The 18,462-nt window shown below is 56.6% G+C and overlaps 2 protein-coding genes across 2 annotated transcripts in view; one reads left to right on the top strand and one right to left on the bottom strand.

Annotated features, from left to right (window-relative positions):
* Nucleotides 1-9,746, bottom strand: part of Setd1b (SET domain containing 1B, histone lysine methyltransferase) — a 24,726-nt gene extending 14,980 nt beyond the window's left edge. The window contains 6 exon segments of the mRNA XM_052755378.1: nucleotides 3,130-4,350; nucleotides 5,198-5,312; nucleotides 7,594-7,862; nucleotides 8,482-8,580; nucleotides 8,804-8,988; nucleotides 9,455-9,746. Of these exon segments, the coding sequence (XP_052611338.1) occupies nucleotides 3,130-4,350; nucleotides 5,198-5,312; nucleotides 7,594-7,862; nucleotides 8,482-8,580; nucleotides 8,804-8,974 (1,875 nt within the window). The 5' untranslated portion in view covers nucleotides 8,975-8,988; nucleotides 9,455-9,746.
* LOC128120742 (translation initiation factor IF-2-like) lies at nucleotides 9,303-18,462 on the top strand. Its single transcript, XM_052754944.1, has 6 exons — nucleotides 9,303-9,492; nucleotides 9,732-10,119; nucleotides 10,553-10,595; nucleotides 11,996-12,103; nucleotides 13,976-14,085; nucleotides 16,354-18,462. Exons 1-6 carry the CDS (start codon nucleotides 9,303-9,305, stop codon nucleotides 16,481-16,483), a joined length of 969 nt encoding a protein of 322 aa, XP_052610904.1. The 3' UTR covers nucleotides 16,484-18,462.

Below are 18,462 nucleotides of genomic sequence, written 5' to 3'. Positions count from 1 at the left end.
TCGTGGAGAAATGGAAAGTGGGGGCGGGGGTGGGGGAGATGGGACGAGACACACGGATGACAAAATGAAGCAGCCACAGCTTAAACTGAGAGTCAGAGAACACAGACACGGGAAAGTTAAAGTTAACAATGGTGCAGCATTTCCCACGAGCCAGGAAAATTTACATCCATTAGGTAGTTCTTAGAACAACCCTGCAAAGTTGGTTTCTTATCCTTACTTTTACCAATGAGGAAATGGGGACACAGGAAAGGCTGAAGTAACTTCCCTGAGACCACACAACCAATAAGAGGCACAGGCCGGGATTTCAAACAGGAAGTGGCTCCCCAAGCTGGCCTCAGTCAGCCAGTGGTCCTCTCTGTGGCCCGCAGGGCCTGGTACAAAAGGTGACAAGTGCTGGCTGGGTGGCTGAGGGCAGCAGCAGCCTTTCCACTCATAGGGGATTTGGGTTTGCTTGTTTGGAAGTGCTAGGGACTGAGCCCAGACCCTTGAGCATGCTAGGCAGGTGCGCCGCACAGCCCTAGAGCTGGGAAAGCATGCTCCCACTGAACCTTTTATTTTTGGTTTTTCGAGACAGGGTTTCCCTGTGTAGCTTTGCGCCTTTCCTGGAACTCGCTCTGTAGACCAGGCTGGCCTCGAACTCACAGAGATCCGCCTGCCTCTGCCTCCCGAGTGCTGGGATTAAAGGTGTGCGCCACCACCGCCCGGCCTGAACCTTTTTAATCTTTGCTCATGCTCTTTTCACTTAGGTCTCCTGGGGTCTTAGCAAGGGCTGGCAAGTGGCTGAGAGCGACAAATGCCGATGGTCTCATTCTTTAACTGCAGGGAAACCTCACACGGAAACCTCACGGTGGGGCTCCATGTGGGTCCCTTTTGACAGATGAGGAAGTGAACCAGAGAGCCACAGCTGACAGTGAGAACCAGGGCTGGGACACAGGCTCCAGACGCCTGCCCCATGAAGAGCTGCTGTCAGAACATGAGGAGGTGGAGGGGGGTAGAAGTCAAGGACAACTTGGGCCAAAAAAAAAAAAAAAAAAAAAAAAAAAAAGCGCCACAGTGAGGAGGGCTCTTTACTTTGACATTAGCGAGAGAGGCACTGAGCTCCTTTGGTACAGCTGGAGCTGGAAACTGGAGGTATGGTAAGGCAAGATGAGTTCCAGTCCCACACCAGACCCTGAGTGTGGGTCAGTCCCTACCCGGGGTGAAACCGGTAAGAAAACCAGGCTTGACAGACAGCAAGTGCTCTGGAAGGCTGAGAATGCGCTGTGAGGTCAGAGGTCACACCACCCGGTGGGGAGGGTCTCCGAGGGGACATCGGTGGGGGAAGGAGCATCTGGTCTCTCATTTCCCCTGTATGCGCCACGTCTCTACACTCACTCACTCTCGGGTACCCAGGTGAGGGAGGGCCAGGCAAGCTCAGCAAGAAGAGACAGGACAGATGCCCTACCGTCAGCTCTGGACAGCACCTAGCACTGTGGCGCAGCACACAGAGGGTTAACCCAGGCCGCTCCAGTCAGCCAATCACAGGAGCACCAGGCGAGCTCTGCCTCTGCCCGCCCCCTCCCTGGGCACAGCGGGTAGGAACCAGCTGGCTGCAGTTCCTGTAGGGCTAGGTGAAGGACGCTTGGACTTCCCAGGCAACGCCACTGTTTCCATGGCGATGGTGAGGCCCGGCCTCTTATTGACCCACTCAACAGATGATGAAACTGAGCCTAGAAGGGGCACTTGCCTTCCTCTAGGTCACGGAGGCAATGCGACAAGGCCGCTAAGGCTCTGGGGCTGGAACTTTTGTGCTTTTAATCACCAGCCTCTGCCTTTCCCGTCCCTCCCCACCGGTCCCCTCCAGGCTGGCCTCAACCTGAGCCTGGTGCAGGCAGAGCTCTTTTATCATAGACAGACACCATATACACTACCAGACACAGAACCTAGTACTGCTCTCCCGGCGGCCAGCAGGGGGCGCCCGAGGGCTGGCCTGGTGCTCAGCTCTACTCCAAAGCATCCCTGGGCTTCTATCCTGGGGCGCCCCAGACTCCAGCCTCAGTTTCCTCTTCTCCTCCTATACCCAGGGAGTGAGCGTGGGGGTGGGGGTGGGGGGAGAGGCCCATTCCCTCGAGCTACCCTGAGCTCCTGAGCCCTGGACCAGGTGGCTGGCATGATAAACATCCCCCAAACCTAGGCTGCCTAGAAGGGATGGGGGAGGGCCCAGAGCCCCGCTAGTTCTAGTACACCTGTCAACTCCCTCCGCCTGGACCCTTGAAGCCAGAAACCACTTCCCCAGAACTGCTCGCAGGCTCCCAGGAGCCTCCGCCACCTGTGCCCCCCCCACCCCCCCCACCCCCCCCCCCCCGGGACAGCCAAAGTTCTCTGTTCCTTTCCAGGCAGCCAGAGGGGCTTAATGCGAGGGGCCAGGGGAGGGAGAACCTCATCTCTGTGCCCACAGGGGCAGAGGGGCTGTATCTCGGCTTCTACTTGTTCAATGCCTGCTGGACCCAGTGATGCCAGGGGCCTGACCCAGGGTGAGGAGTGAGTGGAACCCAGGGGGATGACATAACAGCCCCCCCCCCCCCCCCCCGCAAGACCTGGACATTAGCACCTTCACCTTCCCAGCTCCGAACGAAACTTCTGAGACTGGTGGTCTGAGCAATGAGATGGGAGTGAAGAGGGAGGGCGAGGGGAAATTTTGCCTGATTTACTCTATTTCCCTCTTCAAAGCTAACCTGAACTCCTTCCCACCGAACATCTAAAGCGGAAGGAAAAGGAAGCCGACTACACCACTTGCATGCATGCTTCCTCATCGCCTCAGAGCACAGGACTCTGCGAGCGCTTGCTGGGCCAGCTCCACACGGCACCCTGGCCAGCTTCCAATACTCCTGGAGCAACAGGACTGATATCACTCCTAAGCCACTAACAGAAAATAACCTGGAACGGTGACCACAGCTCATACTCCTTCAGGTCTCGGAAAACTCCGCTCCAACTCAAACCCAACCACGTTGAAGAGTCTGGGCTCTACGTCCAATCGAGGACAGCAGAACTGTCACCTGGTCCCATTGCTCCCGTGTCTTAGCTAGTGAAACGTATCAAGGAGTGGAACACAGACAGAATCAATCCCAGACAGAACAGACATGGTGGTACCTCATCCATCCTCTCTGAGGTCGGGGTCCTGTCTCCTGCCAGGTCCAAAGCCGCCTCAGCTGTCTGGCCTACAAGACCCATAGGGTCTGGGGGGCCCGGCTCAGGGGGGGGCCGAGGCCCCAGGCCCAGGCCCAGGTCATCATCCTCATCAGAATCAGGCAGTGGTGTTGGGCTGATGTCCTCCAGACCCGTGCTGGAGGGCCGCGAGGAGGGCGGTGAGGGACCACGGAAGCCGGGCTGCGAGTTAGTGCCAAAGTGGGTGAGTGGGGAGAGCTGGGAGGAGGAGGAGGAGATGGGGCTGCCCTCCATCTGGAGCTCAGTGTCTGAGTCCTGCTCACGCAGGAAGGGCAGCTTGGTGCGCTGCTCTTTCAACAGCATCTCAATGCGGGAGTCCAGGCTGTCGTGGGGCTTCTCCGGCCCTGCAGGAGATGACTCCAGGGTGGGTGTGCCCGGGCTGTCACAGGGCTCAGGACTCCAGCCGAAGGTCGGCCTACCACCCAGCTCCATGCTGTTGTGGTCAGGGGGTGGAGGACCAGGAGGGGTGCCTGGCTTCTCCTTGGCTGGAGGTTCAGAAGGTGGGAGGGGTGGGGGTGCAGGTGCCCTCCGGAACTCCCCGCTGTCACGGGTCCCAAAGGCTGCTGCGGCAGCGGGCTCCTCAGGGGGTGGGGGGAACGGGGGTGCTGGAGTCTGATACGGAGAGAAAGCCGACTTGAATCCAGATGCAGGGGCTGCTTGGGCAGGAGGTGGAGTGTGGGCAAAGGAGGCCGAATCCTGTGGCTGGGTCTTGAAGGGGGGGCCGCTGCTGCCTCCACTGCCGCCAAAGGAAAGGTCTGAGGAGCCTCGGAAAGTAGTTGTGGCTCCAGCCACGGCAGCCACAGCCGAATTGTGGACATAATGGTGCTCGTGGCGGCGGTTGTAGGCGTCGGTGAACTTGCTCTCATGCCGCCGCGCCTTGAAGGTCGCCGTGGGGTCCTGGCTGAAGAGGTAGGAGGGTGTGGGCTGACGACTGGAATAGCTGGAATCTTGGGAGAAAGGGGTGCCCAGGCGAGGCGTGAGCGGGGTGCCTTGTCCGTAGGAGTTGGGTGTGTCCAGACGGCAGCTGGAGTAAGCCGTGTCCTGGGAGAAGGGGGTCCCGCCGCTATTGGGGGTGACAGAGGAGGAGCCAGAGCCACAGCCTGCAGACAGGCTGCCATCCTTGAGGCGCTTCAGAGCATCTGACAGCTAGAAAGAGAAAGAAAAGAAGTCCCAGGAGTGGAGGGAGGGTAGATCCATGCAAGGAAATAGTGTTCTCCCACTAAAACTCTGGCTGCTGGAGAGCTTGGAGCCCACGACTTTCCAGCAGAAGGAAAGACGTGTTAGGAAGCTCTTAAGTTTTTCTCTCTCCCTAGGTATAGATGTTTACCCTCTGGACACTTTGAGGGCTTTCTCTAATCCCCCAGCAGAAAGAGAAGACCCTGTCAGCTTGGTAAAGACTGGCATTTCCTTCCCACCTCAGGCTATCTGACATTAAAGGGCGTTGGGACAGAGATGTGACCAAGAACTGTGGTCTTGGGCTTGATGGACTGTCCTGAAAAATTCTAGAGATTTAAACAACGTGACATAGGACAAGTGCCTCCTGCTTGGCAGGTAAACAGACTTTAATAACCCTCTGAGGGGTCCCCAGAGCAGGTTGAAACTGTGGCTGACTGGAATTGGCCAAGTGAGTGTCCTGGTAGGCAGGGGGGCTGAGAAAGAGGCAGTCTGTTCTGGAAGAGGCTCTGAACTCTGCTTCCTGGAGACAGGAGTACAGGGAAGGCCAGACACCAGACGCTAAGACCTGAACACAGCAATGGTTTGCCATTCATATGGAAAAGCAACCCCAGGTCTGTGGGAATCGCAGTGCAGATGCAGGGTAGAATGGGAAGGACTCCCTGTGGACCGAATGCTATAGAGAGCAGAACCAACCCCAGGGGAGACATGTTGTAGCAGATCTTGGGAAAACAGGGTTTTTAGACCTGAAACCTACAGGTGTACTCAGGCCTCTAAAGCCAGAGGTGCTGAGCCAGAGAAGCAACCGTGATAAACCTACCTGCAGGGTCTCGTTCACAATTGGAGAAACAGCATCCAGCTCACCCACCGGGAGGGTCTGGGGGGTGTACCGGCCGGTGACCAACAGTTCATAAAAGCGCATGCGAGTTTCCCCTGTAACAGGCAGGGGAGAGGGGTATCCATGGAGGCTCCAGCAGGAGACATAACCCATGGGGATTCCAACTTGCTTATTAGCATCTTCATGGGTCCCTTGTGCCTGAGACCACAAGCTTGGGGACACTGCATGTCCCCTGCTTAGGTTCCTACCCTCTCGTACTTCATTCAAGATTCTCATCTGTCCAACAAAGCTGCAACCCTGGCTGTTCTGACCCTGAGTGAGACTCGAAGGTTAACGCCTTGTTGGGTAGAGACTCCCCAAAACCCAAAAATGCCATCCTCAGTGCAAAGTCCTCTTCATTACCTAGACCATAGTTCCCAAAGAGCCATTATGACCCCCCATCTCCCCACAATTCAGTCTTTCACTGAGCAATAGTGTTCGTAGCAAGGACAGAGGAAGTCAGGTGACACACACAGATGACTGTTAACTATCTGGGGCCAGAAGACCAGCAAAGTTGGTCAAACACACATATTCCTATGAATCAACTGCACAGTGCTTTTCACCAGCGGAAGCCTCCAGAGGGCCCCAAGTCTGCCTGGGGGACTACCTGGGGCCCACATGGTCCCAATGAGCCCTAAGTTTAACTCCCTACCCATCAGAGAAAGATTTTTACCAACCAGGCCCCAGATCATTGGTATTTATAGCCTTAGAGGTGGTTGCTTACATATGCAAAGGAGGTACATTCCTTGAGCTACACTTTACACTTTGCTGGTCTCTTTCTCGAAATACAATCTCAAACTTAGGTAGTAGTATCTGAGGGTTTTTTGGTTTTTTTGTTTCTTGTTTTTTTTTTTTTTCTTCCAGAAATGAAATTGTGGTAAGACTTAGCTGCTCTTTAAGATGTGGGCAGGTGATGGGGGAGGGGACTGCATGCTTCAGTCTTGGGGGAAATTAGACTTCAGCTTATTGTAAGAACGGGGAGTAGATTTAAAAGCCTGTTCACACATACACACACAACACACACACACGCACACACACACACACACACACACACACACACACACACACACACACGAGCTTTATTAGAGAGTGAGAAACTAGGGAAAAGGGGAGCAGGAGAGCTGTAGATCGGACAAACATAACAAGCTTATGACATACGACTAGGTCCAGGCTCTGCAAGCCGGCTAACCGAATTCACTCAGAACTACGACAACCCTTTGCAACACCCAGCACCGTGTCTTAGAGATGCGGCCACCACACAGCCATCATAAAAAGCAAAACAACACAGATTAAGTTTTCCTCTCTTGCCTTTGCCGTGCTCAGGTACTCACAAACCTGTGTGCAAAACACTCCTGGAGCTGGTCCTAAATCCTCTCAGGCAGGGTTCACTGGTCTGCCACCGCCCCCCACCCCCCACAACTCTGGACTTAACCTTAGGACCAGGGGACTAGGGACTCTCTAGGTCCAGAGCGCCCTGTACTTTCCTTCAGATCGGAAGGAATCTCTCAGAAAAGACACAGGCAAACAAATTTAGGGGGAAGGCTCTCTTGAGTCTTTGCCAGGTCTTTCTACCTGAGTCTTGAGCCAGGACTGAGGCTGAGGGGAGAGCCAGCAAACCCTGGAGGTAGGAGGTGTGGCTGCCCAGCCCGGCTCAGCAAACCAAGGTGCTGCGGTCTCTTTAAGAGAGAGAGGAGGGAAGACAAGTGTCAACCCTTGAGCACCCAGAGCAGCCCGCCCCCAAGATCCACTATCAGTGCTATCAGAACATTATCAATGAAACACTCCAGGGCTCAGATTGGTTCAAGGAAGGGGCACCGGGAGGGACAGGGGCTAGGGGGAGGGGGGCATAGCACCCTAGATCCTGAAGGAATGACTTTTACGAATTTAAAGGCACGTGGTTCTTCCTCTGCCCCCTTACAAATAAACAAATGCTTCCTTCTCCCCGAACACAGGCAGTAACACTAGGGGCTGTCTAAACCCAGGCCACTGGGGCTCAGAGAGAGGGGGCCCACGGGGGTGTCATAGGTAGGGAAACCTCTGGGTGGTCCCTAAGGGTGCCGTGGCCAAGGACTGGCACATTTGGTAAATTATAGCCTGTCTCCTAGCAACAGACAACACATTTGGCTCCATGTGACTTTGCCCTCCGGAGGGGACAAAAAATAAATAAGGTGATGGGGCGGGGGGTGGGGGTGGGTGGGGGAATCCCAAGGAAGAGGGGACAGCAGGAAGGTTCTCCTAACTCGGAAGGGAGGAGGAGATTTTCAAAGGAAGAGGGTCAGGCTGACAGGTGGCCTTCCAGCTCCTCCCCCATGGGCGGCCTACAGGCCTGTACTAACCTTTGGGTGTCCAGCTCCACGTGGATAATGTTGCCCATGACAGAAGTACTATGCAGGTGCTGGACCGCCTCCTTGGCGCCCCTGACCGTGGCAAAGACCACCTTGGCAATACCCAGGTGTTTCTTGGTCTTCGGGTTATACAAAATCTCCACCTCTTCCACCTCCCCATACTTTTTGCACATGTCCCTTAGGAAGTTTTCGCGGATGTTGTCATTCAGCTTGGCAAATGTCACCTGCTTTGGAGGCACAGGGCCCACGTAGAACTCATCGATCTGGCAGGGGCCGCGGGGGAAGGGAGTTTGGAAAACATTAAAACCAAAGAGAAAACATGACACTCCTCTCACTTGCCCCGCGGTTAAAAAACAATAAAGGGTGAATTTTTTTTTTTTTTTTTGAAAAAAGAAAAAAAGCATGCGGGCGGGCCTGGGAAGCGGAGGATTAAATCGTTTGGAACCTGGAAGTCCTCTGGGTTCTAAAGGCAAGGGGAAAAAGAAACAGTTTCTCTTTCCCCACCCCCTAGTCTGGCCTCCAGTCCTTGCTGCTGGTTCCGGGACGACCCCCTGGTCTAGGAAGTTGTCCCCTTAAAACCCAAAGGGATGGGAAAGGGGGCGGGTCCCTGAACCAGGCCCCTGGGCGCACAGGACCCAGGTGGGGACCCGGAGCCCCCGGCTCCGCCAACAGGACTCTATATCAGCGCCCTCGTTACAATTTCTCCGAGTGTTATTTTGTTTACAGTGGCCGGGAGGGGACACCACTCTCCCCCTCCCCGCCAAAACTTCCCAGTCCTGGACGGCGGGAACTCAGAATCCGGCTGGGCTTGGTCAGGACTGGCGTTATTTTCGAACTCGGGGAAGGGGGGAGGGACCAAAAGACCGAGAGGAGGGGTCTTACCTTGAATTTGGGCACCGACAGCTCCAGCTCCTTGGTTTTGGTCCAGATTCCGACCACCCGGGGATCTTCCACGATTTCCACCGGGCGGTTGCTGGACATCTGTGGGCAGGGATAGGGGGCTCAGCATGGACGGCTGGCACCCTCCCCAGGGGCAGGGGCAGATCCCCCCTCTCCAGGCACCAGTCCCACTCCAGGCTGAGGGGGGAGCCCTGGCTGACAGTTGGCCAGGTGGCTGGGAGAGGGGTCTCCCCTCCATTCGCCTCTGTCTGGGGGCTCCACCGGAGATGGGTGGGGGTGGCGGGAAGGCGCGTCGGCTACTCACCGCCAGGCTGAAATGCTGCCCATCGTAGCGGTACAGTTTATGGTGCCCCTTTTTCAGAGCCGGGTCAATCATCAACTTGTAACTTCTCCAATGGTGGTTCCTCCTCTCGCCCGAAGGGCCGGGCTGCGGCGGGGGCTGCTGGTGGTGGTGGTGGGGGTGACTGTTCTCCATGCCGTTAACCCAACCTGAAAACCATCAAGTTGTTGTCCTCTCCGCCGCTTCTACACATTCGCCAAAGAATCCAATCGGCTGGCCCCCACCCCCTCCCACCTTACCAGCGCGCCCCGAAAGCTTGTCTCGCTGGCTCTTCCCCCCCCCCCCTCTCCCCCGTAGGAGAAAAAAAAAAAAATAAGAATGGAGCGAGAGAATAAACCCTTTCCGGAGAATTTACGCGCCCGCCCGCTCGGCCACCGTCTCCGGCTGCCAGCGAGGGGCTGCCCGGGGCCCCCGCTGCGGGCTGGCGCGGTCCGGGGCGCACGGAGGACGCGGGCTCCGGCCCATGGTGCTGCCGGCTGCCCGGCGTGGCGCTCGGCCCGGCTCGGGCTCGGGGCGCGCGGCAGGCCTGGCGTCGCCCGCCGGGGCGGGGGCCGGGGGCTCGGGCCGCCCGGCTGTTCTAGCCTCGGCCTTCTCTCCCTCCCCAGCCGTGCTTACATCCCCGCCGGGCGCCGGCCTCCCTGCGCCGCCAGCCAGTACATGGTGTCCCCCGCGGGAGCCGAGGCCGGGGCGGCCGGACCGGGGGCCGGGATGGGGGGGACGCCGCCTTAGCGGCTGCCGGGCCCCGAGCTGCCGCTGCCCTTGCTGCCGCCGCCGCCGCCGCCGCCGCCGCCGCTGCCGCTGCTGCTGCTGCTGCTGCTGCTGCTGCCCGGGAGGCGGCTGGCGGCGGAGGCTCGGCTCCCAGTAGCCGCACATCCCACAATACACCGCTAAGGAGCCCGACCCGAGCGCTCACCCTCCTCCTCTTCCTCCTCCTCCTCCTCCTCCTCTTCCTCCTCCCCTCGCCTTCCTCGCCGCTTCCCCAGGCACTCTCCCGGCGGCGGCAGCTGCGCCGCCAAAGCCCCGGGCCCCAGCGGCCCCCCACCCCTCACTCGCGCGCTCCCACACTGCCTCCCCCCCCCTTCCCCGGGGGGAAGGCCTTTTAATTTATTTATTCTGCTGGGACTGAGGTGGGGGGCTTGGCTGGCGGGGGGGGGGGGCGGAGAGGGGGTCTCCTCGGTCTCTACCTCCCGCGGCTGGGGCTACCCTTCCAGCTACCCGGGCACTCCACGGCGTGCGCCCCCGGGGCCTCCCAAACTGTTTCCAAACTGCCCAGACCGGAGGTGGGCGCGGGGAGACTCGGCAAAAGGGCTGGGTTTGGAGGGGGGTGATTGTGTGCTTGACTACTAGGAGCCTGGGGGAGGCAGACGTCGACCCCAAAACGAGTTGCAATCGAGGTATCTCCGATCCCGCTTCCTCTTCGGCCCGCACACCCCCTCCCTCCCTCCCTGGAGCTGTACTGGGGAGGGGAAACCAAGACTTGGAACCACATTAGCCTTCACATTCCTGGGAGGATACAGCCCTCGCCTGGACATGGAAGATAGCTCCTTTTTTTTTTTTTTAATTTTTTTTCCTTTCTGTTTTTTTATTTTTGGAGGGGAGCGCCCAGTAATTGTCCTGAACACATGCTTCTTCCCCCCTCCTTCCTCCAGCCACCAGCGACAGAGAGTCCCCTTTTTTGCATTTATCATTTTCCTTCCCCTTTCTTTATTAAAGGTCCGGGAGTGGCGGCGGCCAATCAGCGCTCGGCTTCCATTTTGTGAGTTCAACTCGGAGGCTTCCCCGGCTTCGCGTGGAGCTGTTTGCAGACCCCCCGGTCTCTCTTCTCGGGCTGCCGAGGCGAAGCAGCCGCCTGGCTGGGGCTTCGTGGTGGTGTATTTCATATTGGGGCTCTTTTCGGGGTTTGTAATTTGGCCGTGGGTAGGTAATTGGCTGGAGCAGGGCGGCAGGGCGCGGCAGCCAATCAGCACGCGGCTTCTATAGGGCTTGAGTTATTAGACGCTGATCTCAAAACATCCTTCATCAGACTCCAAGGAGAGGCCAACAGATGAGGGGAGCCATTTTTCTGCAATGGAATTAAATGGCCAAGTGGGTTTTTCCTTTGTTGCAAATGGGGAATGCTTTTCCTTTGACTCCACCATCCAGTTCAGGACGCCTGAATGTGTTTAACATTTGCCAAAGGACTCACACTTGGAAGAATGAAGAAGACCTTTTAAAAAGATCTGGATTTTTCCTTATGACTTGGAATCCATCTTTGTCTTGTATAACTAGGTCATGGCACACTATTAATGTCAGCAGTTAACAGTTTTGAATTCAAAAAAACCTAAGTAAATGACATATTTAATTTTTTTCCTTTTTTTTTTCTTGGGTGGGGTGGAGGGGGGGAGAGCTTGGAGCTGTCTTAATCTGTATTCTCTTGACTGAACAATAAATTTTTAAATATAGTTTCCTCTATTAAACACTTAACCTGGGCCATCTTATTAACTACTCTTTTTAACAAGGTAATGTTTTAAATGTATACTTAATAGGAATAGCGAAATGGCAGCAACAACCAAACTTCGTGAGCTGTTGTTACTGTTAAATTTTCTAAAAAAAAAACCTTTTAACATTGTAAGTACCCAATCCATTCTGTCCTTACTGCACTGCAGTTATGTTAATGTCGCCTGAGATGTCCTGAATTTTCGGAATCTTCATCTGCATGTCCGTCTCTGTCTCTGTCCGATGTAAGTCAGTTAAAATGCTCTTAAGACGTTTGCTTTTATGAAGCTACGGTGTTGAGTGCAAGCTTTTGAGAAAATGTTTACAGCAGTAGATGCTGCTCAGGCTCCTTCCCAGTGACTCGTACACTTTCTTTGAAAATCGATCTATTTTGAAGAAAAACAGCTGTTTTTCTCGACTTGGGTGGAGTGGGGTGGGGGGGGGTGGAGGGAAAGGAAGAGGGCTTTCTTGACAAAAGACTAAAAGCCGCCACTGAAAACTAGATTAAAACGGGAAAACAAGCCCTAGCTGGTTCAAGCCAAACACCTCCATGAACTCGGTGGTATTTTCTGTGGTGGTTGGGAAGGGCTTGGTGAGCTCTTTTCGCCTTTTCTTTTGTTTGACTTGACCGTGTTTTCGCCTTTTGTTTCTTAATGACGATCACGCCATGGCTAAATCCAGAGCGGTAAACAGTCCACAGCGAAGCCGCCCTTTTTGCCAGCCCAACCCTGGAAAGTTTGCAGGTCGTGGGAAGGAGCAGAAAATACCACGAGTGTAACTTACAAAAAGGTAACAACAAAAGAACACCATAACCCCAGATCTTTTTTCTCCCCAACTAAACAACCAAAACAACAACAACAAAAAGTTGTGTTTTTTTTATCATAACATCTCCAAAAACACCGCCCAGCTTTTTCTTCTAGACTCCATGGCACCGGGCTGAGCGGGTAAGTAAAAGACTAAAATAAAAGAAGAAAAATTTTAAGTGCTTTTTGCCCCCTTCGAGGAACTCTCGATCGAGCAGGCCATGGGCTGCAGATGAAGGGAGCTGAGGTTTCTGGAGCTTGAGTTTGGCAACCGATGACAGTGGGCGGGTGAGGGGACAAAGGCTCTCCAGACCCCTTTGCCTCTTCTGCCCCAAAAGCGGAGAGAGCATCTCCCCAGTACTGGGGGGGGAGCATCCATGGAGCTGTCAGCGCTAGTCCCTTTGGCTGGCCTCGGGTCTGAACCTCGGTGGCAGGGAAAGCAATTGAAGTGCTTTGGAGACGGAGGGGCTGCAAAGGCGAGGAAACCTCCCCACCCGTCCTAAGGTCTCGTTCCCCTTCGATGTGGGGTTTCTGCCCCCTTTAAGTCAGCTTTTCGGGGCTCCGGGGCTCGCCCGCTCTTCCAAAGAGAAAAAGGACAAAAGGCCGGCGTCCATGTTGGCACCATGACGCAGCATCTCTCCCGCCTGCAGCCCGGCGCTGCCTGTCCTTCTCTGCCGGCCGCGCGGGCTCCTCCCTCCCAAACATGAGTTTTATTTTCAGATTTTTGAGCCGAGCCCCGGGCTGGGCCCGGTTGGGGCCAAAGGCTGGAGCCGCCCGGCCGCCCGGCGGTTCAATACTGCGGTGGCTAATGGCGGCCGGCTCTCCTCCTCCTCCTTCCTTCCTTCCGCCATCCTGCTTTCCCCCGGTTGTCGCTGGGAGCCCGGGAGGCAGTCCCGGGTCCTAGGAGCCTGCAAAGCACGGCACCCGGGATCCTGGTGACGGGTCTCGGGGGGGGGGGTCTTAGGCCTCGGGGGCGTCGCGTATCACAGTTCCCGCACTCGCTCCCCCCCCCCCCCGCACCCCTCTGCGCCCTGGGCGCGGCGTGTGGCTCCCCGCACTGGCGATCGCGATCGCGGGAGGAGCCGGGGCCGGGGCCGGGCGAGCCGCTGGAGGCGGGTTGGAGACCCTGATCTCCTCTGCAGCCCCGGACTCCCAAGGCCCAGGCGGGCACGAGGCCTCGCTCTGGCTGCAGTGCCCTGCTTGCTTGTTCTGCCTCGCGGAACAGGAGCCAAAGTAGCCAAGGGCTAAGAGGCTGCCCAAGGCTCCCTCCACTGCCCACTCGGCTTCGGGAGACCCACCCCTGCCTCCCCCGGTCGTCCTTTGATAGCCGAGCCGGAGGGGCGGGTCTCCCCTTTTGTCCCCACTTTGGTTTAGAGGCCCTCGCAGTGCCTGAGTCCCTTCACTTGGACGCCAAGGGGCACAGCCTCCAACCCAGCTCTGCTGGTTGGAGGTGTGTGTTGGGGTGGGGTGGGGGGGGCGGTCGGGGCCTGGGAAAGCCGAGTGGGGCCTCCCCCTCGGGATCTCCCCCCCTACCCCCCCGCGATAAGTGCCGGAGGGTTAAAGCCTTAGATCTCGGCCTTCCTGGGGGAGGGGATGCGGACAGGGCGGGCCTTTGGAAATGCAGATGAGTCGTCTCCTGCTGCTTGTCGCCCGGGCTGAACCTTAGTGACTCAGCCACCCCCACCCCACCCCCATCCATTCCAGAGTGAGGGCCGCCTTGTCAGCTGGGAAAGGTGGGGGGGGCAGCATTTCTGAGGCTCCCTTTCGATCAAGTAGACCCTGTCGGTTTGCATTTGGCCAATCCATTCTCTGACCTACAAACTGAGGGACTGCCCTAACAGATCGTCCGAATTCACAGGTCTTGGCCGGAGACCGGAGCAATGTCTGGGTTATCCCCACAGTAGACAGCCCTTGCTTCCTCTGGACATCTGGAGCAGGCCTAATTTGGCTGACACCTTTCCCACTAAGGTAGGTTAAGAGCCCTTTTCCCAAGTTCACAGAGAACTGTATCAGGGGGCTTTGGCCTGCGGCCTTCGAAGGGCGGGTTGGGATTCCCAAACTCGCTGGGGCTGGTTCTGCAGCCCCTCCTCCACGCTGATGTGGCGGTTGTGTGTGTGTGTGTGTGTGTGTGAAATGGGCGGCCTGCTGGGTCCATCCAGCCCCGCCTGTCAACCTCTGTTGTCAGGCGTTTAAGGGCGGGCGATTCTCTGCCGAATTTAGCTGCGTACTAGAGCAGGACTACGAAGTATTTCCCAATGGTGTGTTTTATGGTGGGTGGGAGGGCCTTGGAAGCTTCTGAAGGCATTGCGCGCTGGCAGCCTTGCCGATGGCGTTTCAGCCATTCCTCCTGAGCCCCATTAGGAGGACCAAATGAGCCACCCTCTGAGGTCTGGCGGCTTGCTGGGTAGACAAAGAACCAAGAGACCTAAGTCGTAGGCAGCTTGCCCAGAGAAAAGGCTTCCTTGACTTCTCCGTTTCCTGGATTCTCACAGTGGCCTCCGTGTCCCAACCAGGCCAGGTTGTGAGAGCCTGGCTTCCAGAACATGCAAGTAGGCTGGCCCTTTACATGTGATGGTGACCTTGCATAGTCTGAACAGAGTCTCTGAGCCGGGCTCCCTGTCTGTAAAAACTAGGCAGCACAGGCATCCGAAGTCAGTTAGGGGAACTCATTAAACCTGGCTATGCTCGTCTCTTGAGTTTCTCATTCAGGAGGTGCATCTGAGAATTTGCACTCCGTGCAAGGTCCCAGGCGCTGCCAGTTTTCCTGACTCTCCCTGCTAGGTAACACCTGAGATATTCTCTGGTTGGGTAGCCAGCAGTTGGCTTGCCCTCCGGCCCAGGAAGCTTCACAGCTGAAGGTGGTATGGCCCTTGATCTCTGACCCCTGCCCTCTCCCACCCCACTGTGTTCCTAGTTATATGTTACTTTGATAAGCCATTTGGCTGCAGGTGCCACGGATCACGCTGCTTCCTTTATTTTGCCCCGGAGCGTCCAGCTTCTTGTCTTCCCTCTTGTTCCTCACCCCTGCAGTGAGTGCTGGAAGGGTGGCTTGGGGAGCCTAGCAGGCTTCACGGAGGTGGCGGCGTTGGAGGCACGTTGGTGCCTGGTCAGGGATCTTCAAGTCTGGCAGCTGTGGGCTAGTGACCTTGGACCAGTGTTTCCCCCGTTTAAAAAGAAAAAAAAAAAAATCATAATAACTGCTGGAAAAGGGTTGGTGGGAGGATTAATGGAGATTAAGGGGGCCGCGCTCCTGCTCTGGCCTCGGCAACCCGTTGGCCTCCATTACGATCGGGATTGTTGCTGGGAGTGGCTGCGGGGGTGGGGGCTGGGCTGCGTCCTGGGCTCCTCCCCGCCAGCCCACTTCCTGAAGCACGTGCTGGAGCCTCCAAGCAAAGGAGAAAGAAAAGTAGCTGTGCTTGGGAGGCCAGCTGTTTTTCTTCCCGTTGCAGTTTTGAGTCCAGGCTGTTCCCGGGCTGAATGGGCTGTTCTGTGTGTCGGGGGGGGGGGGGGGGGGGCGCATGATTTTTAAGGGTTGTCCCACCAAAGGCTCCAAGAGAAGAAATCTCTCACCCTAGGTTACTGAGGCCACCCCCCTGGCAGAGCCTGGACAGGGTTCTAGGTATCTTGATTTTCGGCCCATCAGCCTGGGCCCCTGACACCCCCTTGCCCAGCTGTCTGGGTTATTTTTAGGCACCCTCCGGTGCCAGCTGTCTGTTTTCCTCGCTGCCAGAGAGCTAGCTGTCTGGTAGCCTGGGATCTCAGAATGGTCCCTGTGGCTCCCCGCTGGTGCAGCGAGGGCCAGGCGTCCAGTTGAGCTGGCTTGGTGCTGGGGGGAGGGCTGAACGCCTCACCTCAAGTGGGAAGAGCCCGGAAAAGCATGTTACTAAGTGCATTCGGTTCATACTGTAGATATATATATACCCTGTAAGCCTTGGAACCTACTTGGTCGGCCTAAGGGCTCTGCTTCTCTGGTTCCAGGCTTCAGGTCTGCGGGTCTCTTATCTCCTCCAGCCTCAGACTAAATAATTGACAAGTCGCGCTGTGTCAGCTGTACCCTGGAGGGCTACAGCCTTTGGGGGACAATTAGGTGCTAAACTGTGTGGTGTGATGTTTGAAAGGGAAAGATAGACGTGACAGGCGAACTTGTGACTGTCCCCACTCCAGGCTCTTTCATCTCCCTCCCTCCCCCCCCCCCCCTCTCTCTTTTTTGCACCCTTATCACCTCCTGGGCAGTAGGGTGGGGCAGTTTGTCCCTCCGTCGTCCCTGGCCCTGAGGGGTGCCCCGCCCACTGGTCACCCACTAAGCTTGGGGCGGGGCCGCTTTGGGCTGCTGAGAAAGGGCCACGCCAGCGGAAGGACTGCCTGAGCCGGGAGGTGGCCTGGGAGGTGGCCGGACCAGCTTCTCTACCCATTCTGGCGGTCCCCGCCCCTTCCGTCTGCTCCACCTGGCCTGGAGCCCTCGTTTGGAACTTGACCTTTTGGAACGCTCCAGGTGGAGACTGCAGCCACGATGGGTAGCGATACCCCCCCCCCCCCACTCTCCCCAGCCCCCAGTGTTTTCCTCCGATGTGCCCTGTGCCCTCAAGCAAGTTCCTGCCGCCGGGAACCAGGAGGGGAAAAGTCGATGCAACACCACCGTTTGGGGGCTATTTCTAACATTTTGGTTTGACAGAGGAGGGTCTTGCCCCGTCCAGGCCAGTCCTCTTGACAGGCTGGGACCGTAAGTACACTCTCTTTGCGCCCAGGCTTCTAGAAATGACCTGCCCATCCTCCACTTGTTCCCTAGAGCTGTTAAGTAGCTGAGACCTGGGAGGGGGGGATGGCCTAGCCAGGTGGATAAGATAGCACCCCCAGGCACCCTGGTTTCACCCTCCCCCTCCCCCCCCTGCTTTATCTGTTAAGGCTCTAGCTGGAGTCTTTTATCTCTCACTGCTATCCATACCATCTGCATTTGGACAGCTAAATAATTGATTTATGGTGCCTCTGTGTTAGGGGAGTGCTAATCTCCCCTTCCAAATTTGTACTTTGTCCTGAAAGACTGAAGGCGTTCTGTCTCTGCTCTCCTGGGTTCACGGTCCCTGTTGGCCTCTGGGGCATAGTCTTCCCTGAGACCATCCTGCGGCTCCCTGAGAGGTTTTGTGGCAAGAGCCAGCCGAAGGAATCTCTCACTTTCCTAGCTTTCCAGGAATTCCTGGAGAATCAGAGAGTGACCCAGGGGGCCCCCAGAACATCTTGCAGGTGAGGGAATCAGTCACCCGGGGTGGGTGAGTGTGTCTTATCTCCTCAGCGGGGCTTGTCTGGCCTGGCCTGACCTCTGAGGAGGCTCTCCACGGCAGCTGGCTGGATTCCTGGGTATTTTTAGCTACCCAGATCCAGCCCCACCATCACCATGAGAGCTGGCTCCAAGTCCAACACTCCAGGCCTGATAGTGCTGGGGTTCTGCCAGTCTCCTGGTGAGGCTGGGGTGGGTGGGGAGGCAGGCTGGAACCGGTTAGCAGCCTGAACCCACCTGAGCCAGAATTAATTCGCTTTTGGTCATTTCCTTCAGACTTGCTCTGTCACTGGAGATGGAGAGTGCAGACACGGGTCTGGGGGATTTGTGGAAAGTCCGGAGCCCTCTCTTGGCTGTATGTAGTAGAACAAGTATTTTTTTTTTTTTTTTCCTTCTAAGTGAATTTTTCTCCTAGCACATGCAGCCAGCCAGCCTCCTGGGCCCAGGACCAAGCCCAAAGCAGCCCGAGAGAAGAAACCTGGAATCCCTGCAAAGGTAAGTGGGTCCCAGCGCCCTCCCAAACTCCTCCTCTGTGCGATTTTGACTCCACGCTGGAGTGGCCTGCTCTGCCTCCTCTGGGGACTCATGCCTCTGGCACGCCATCTTTCCTTTTTTTTTTTTTGCCGTCCTCAAAGAGCTGTAGCCACTGAGCTACAGCCCCAGCGCCTCCTCCTCTGCCTGGTTTTGACAGCACTCCTGTGTTGTCCAGCCTCTCTGTCGCCCTTCTCCACTCAACCAGCAGTCAGGCCCGCCCTGATTTAGCCCGTTACCTTGACAACCATTCGGCCCGTCTCCCTCCCTCCTCCCCACTGAAAACCTGCCGAGGGTTTTCCAGCTGCGGTACATTGGTACATTTGCCCAGGTTGGGCACCCCTCCCCGCTTCCATTGGCCCCCCACCTCTCTGCCCAGCTGTACCCAGTACAACAAACACCGCCTTCCCTGGTCCCTCTGCTGTCGCCTTAAAACGGATCTCACTGATGCTGGGAACTCCATCACTGCTTCCTCCGGCCCGTTCCTCACAGGCAGGAACACGGTTTGCTTCTCAATAAACAAGTTGTAAAAAAAAAAAAAA

This window comes from Peromyscus californicus, unplaced genomic scaffold (assembly GCF_007827085.1).
Source record: "Peromyscus californicus insignis strain IS unplaced genomic scaffold, ASM782708v3 Scaffold_2__1_contigs__length_46816999, whole genome shotgun sequence".
Taxonomy (NCBI): Eukaryota; Metazoa; Chordata; class Mammalia; order Rodentia; family Cricetidae; genus Peromyscus; species Peromyscus californicus.
Note: the sequence above shows the minus strand (reverse complement) of the source record. Positions and strands in the feature narration are given on the sequence as shown.

What these genes read in the sequence shown, in the direction of transcription:
- LOC128120742 (XM_052754944.1), top strand. Translation starts at nt 9,303, where the DNA reads ATGGTGCTGCCGGCTGCCCGGCGTGGCGCTCGGCCCGGCTCGGGCTCG. An exon ending in CGAGTGTAACTTACAAAAAG is followed by an intron (nt 12,104 to 13,975) that starts GTAACAACAAAA and finishes CCGAATTCACAG; the next exon opens with GTCTTGGCCGGAGACCGGAG. An exon ending in CTGACACCTTTCCCACTAAG is followed by an intron (nt 14,086 to 16,353) that starts GTAGGTTAAGAG and finishes CCTGGGCAGTAG; the next exon opens with GGTGGGGCAGTTTGTCCCTC.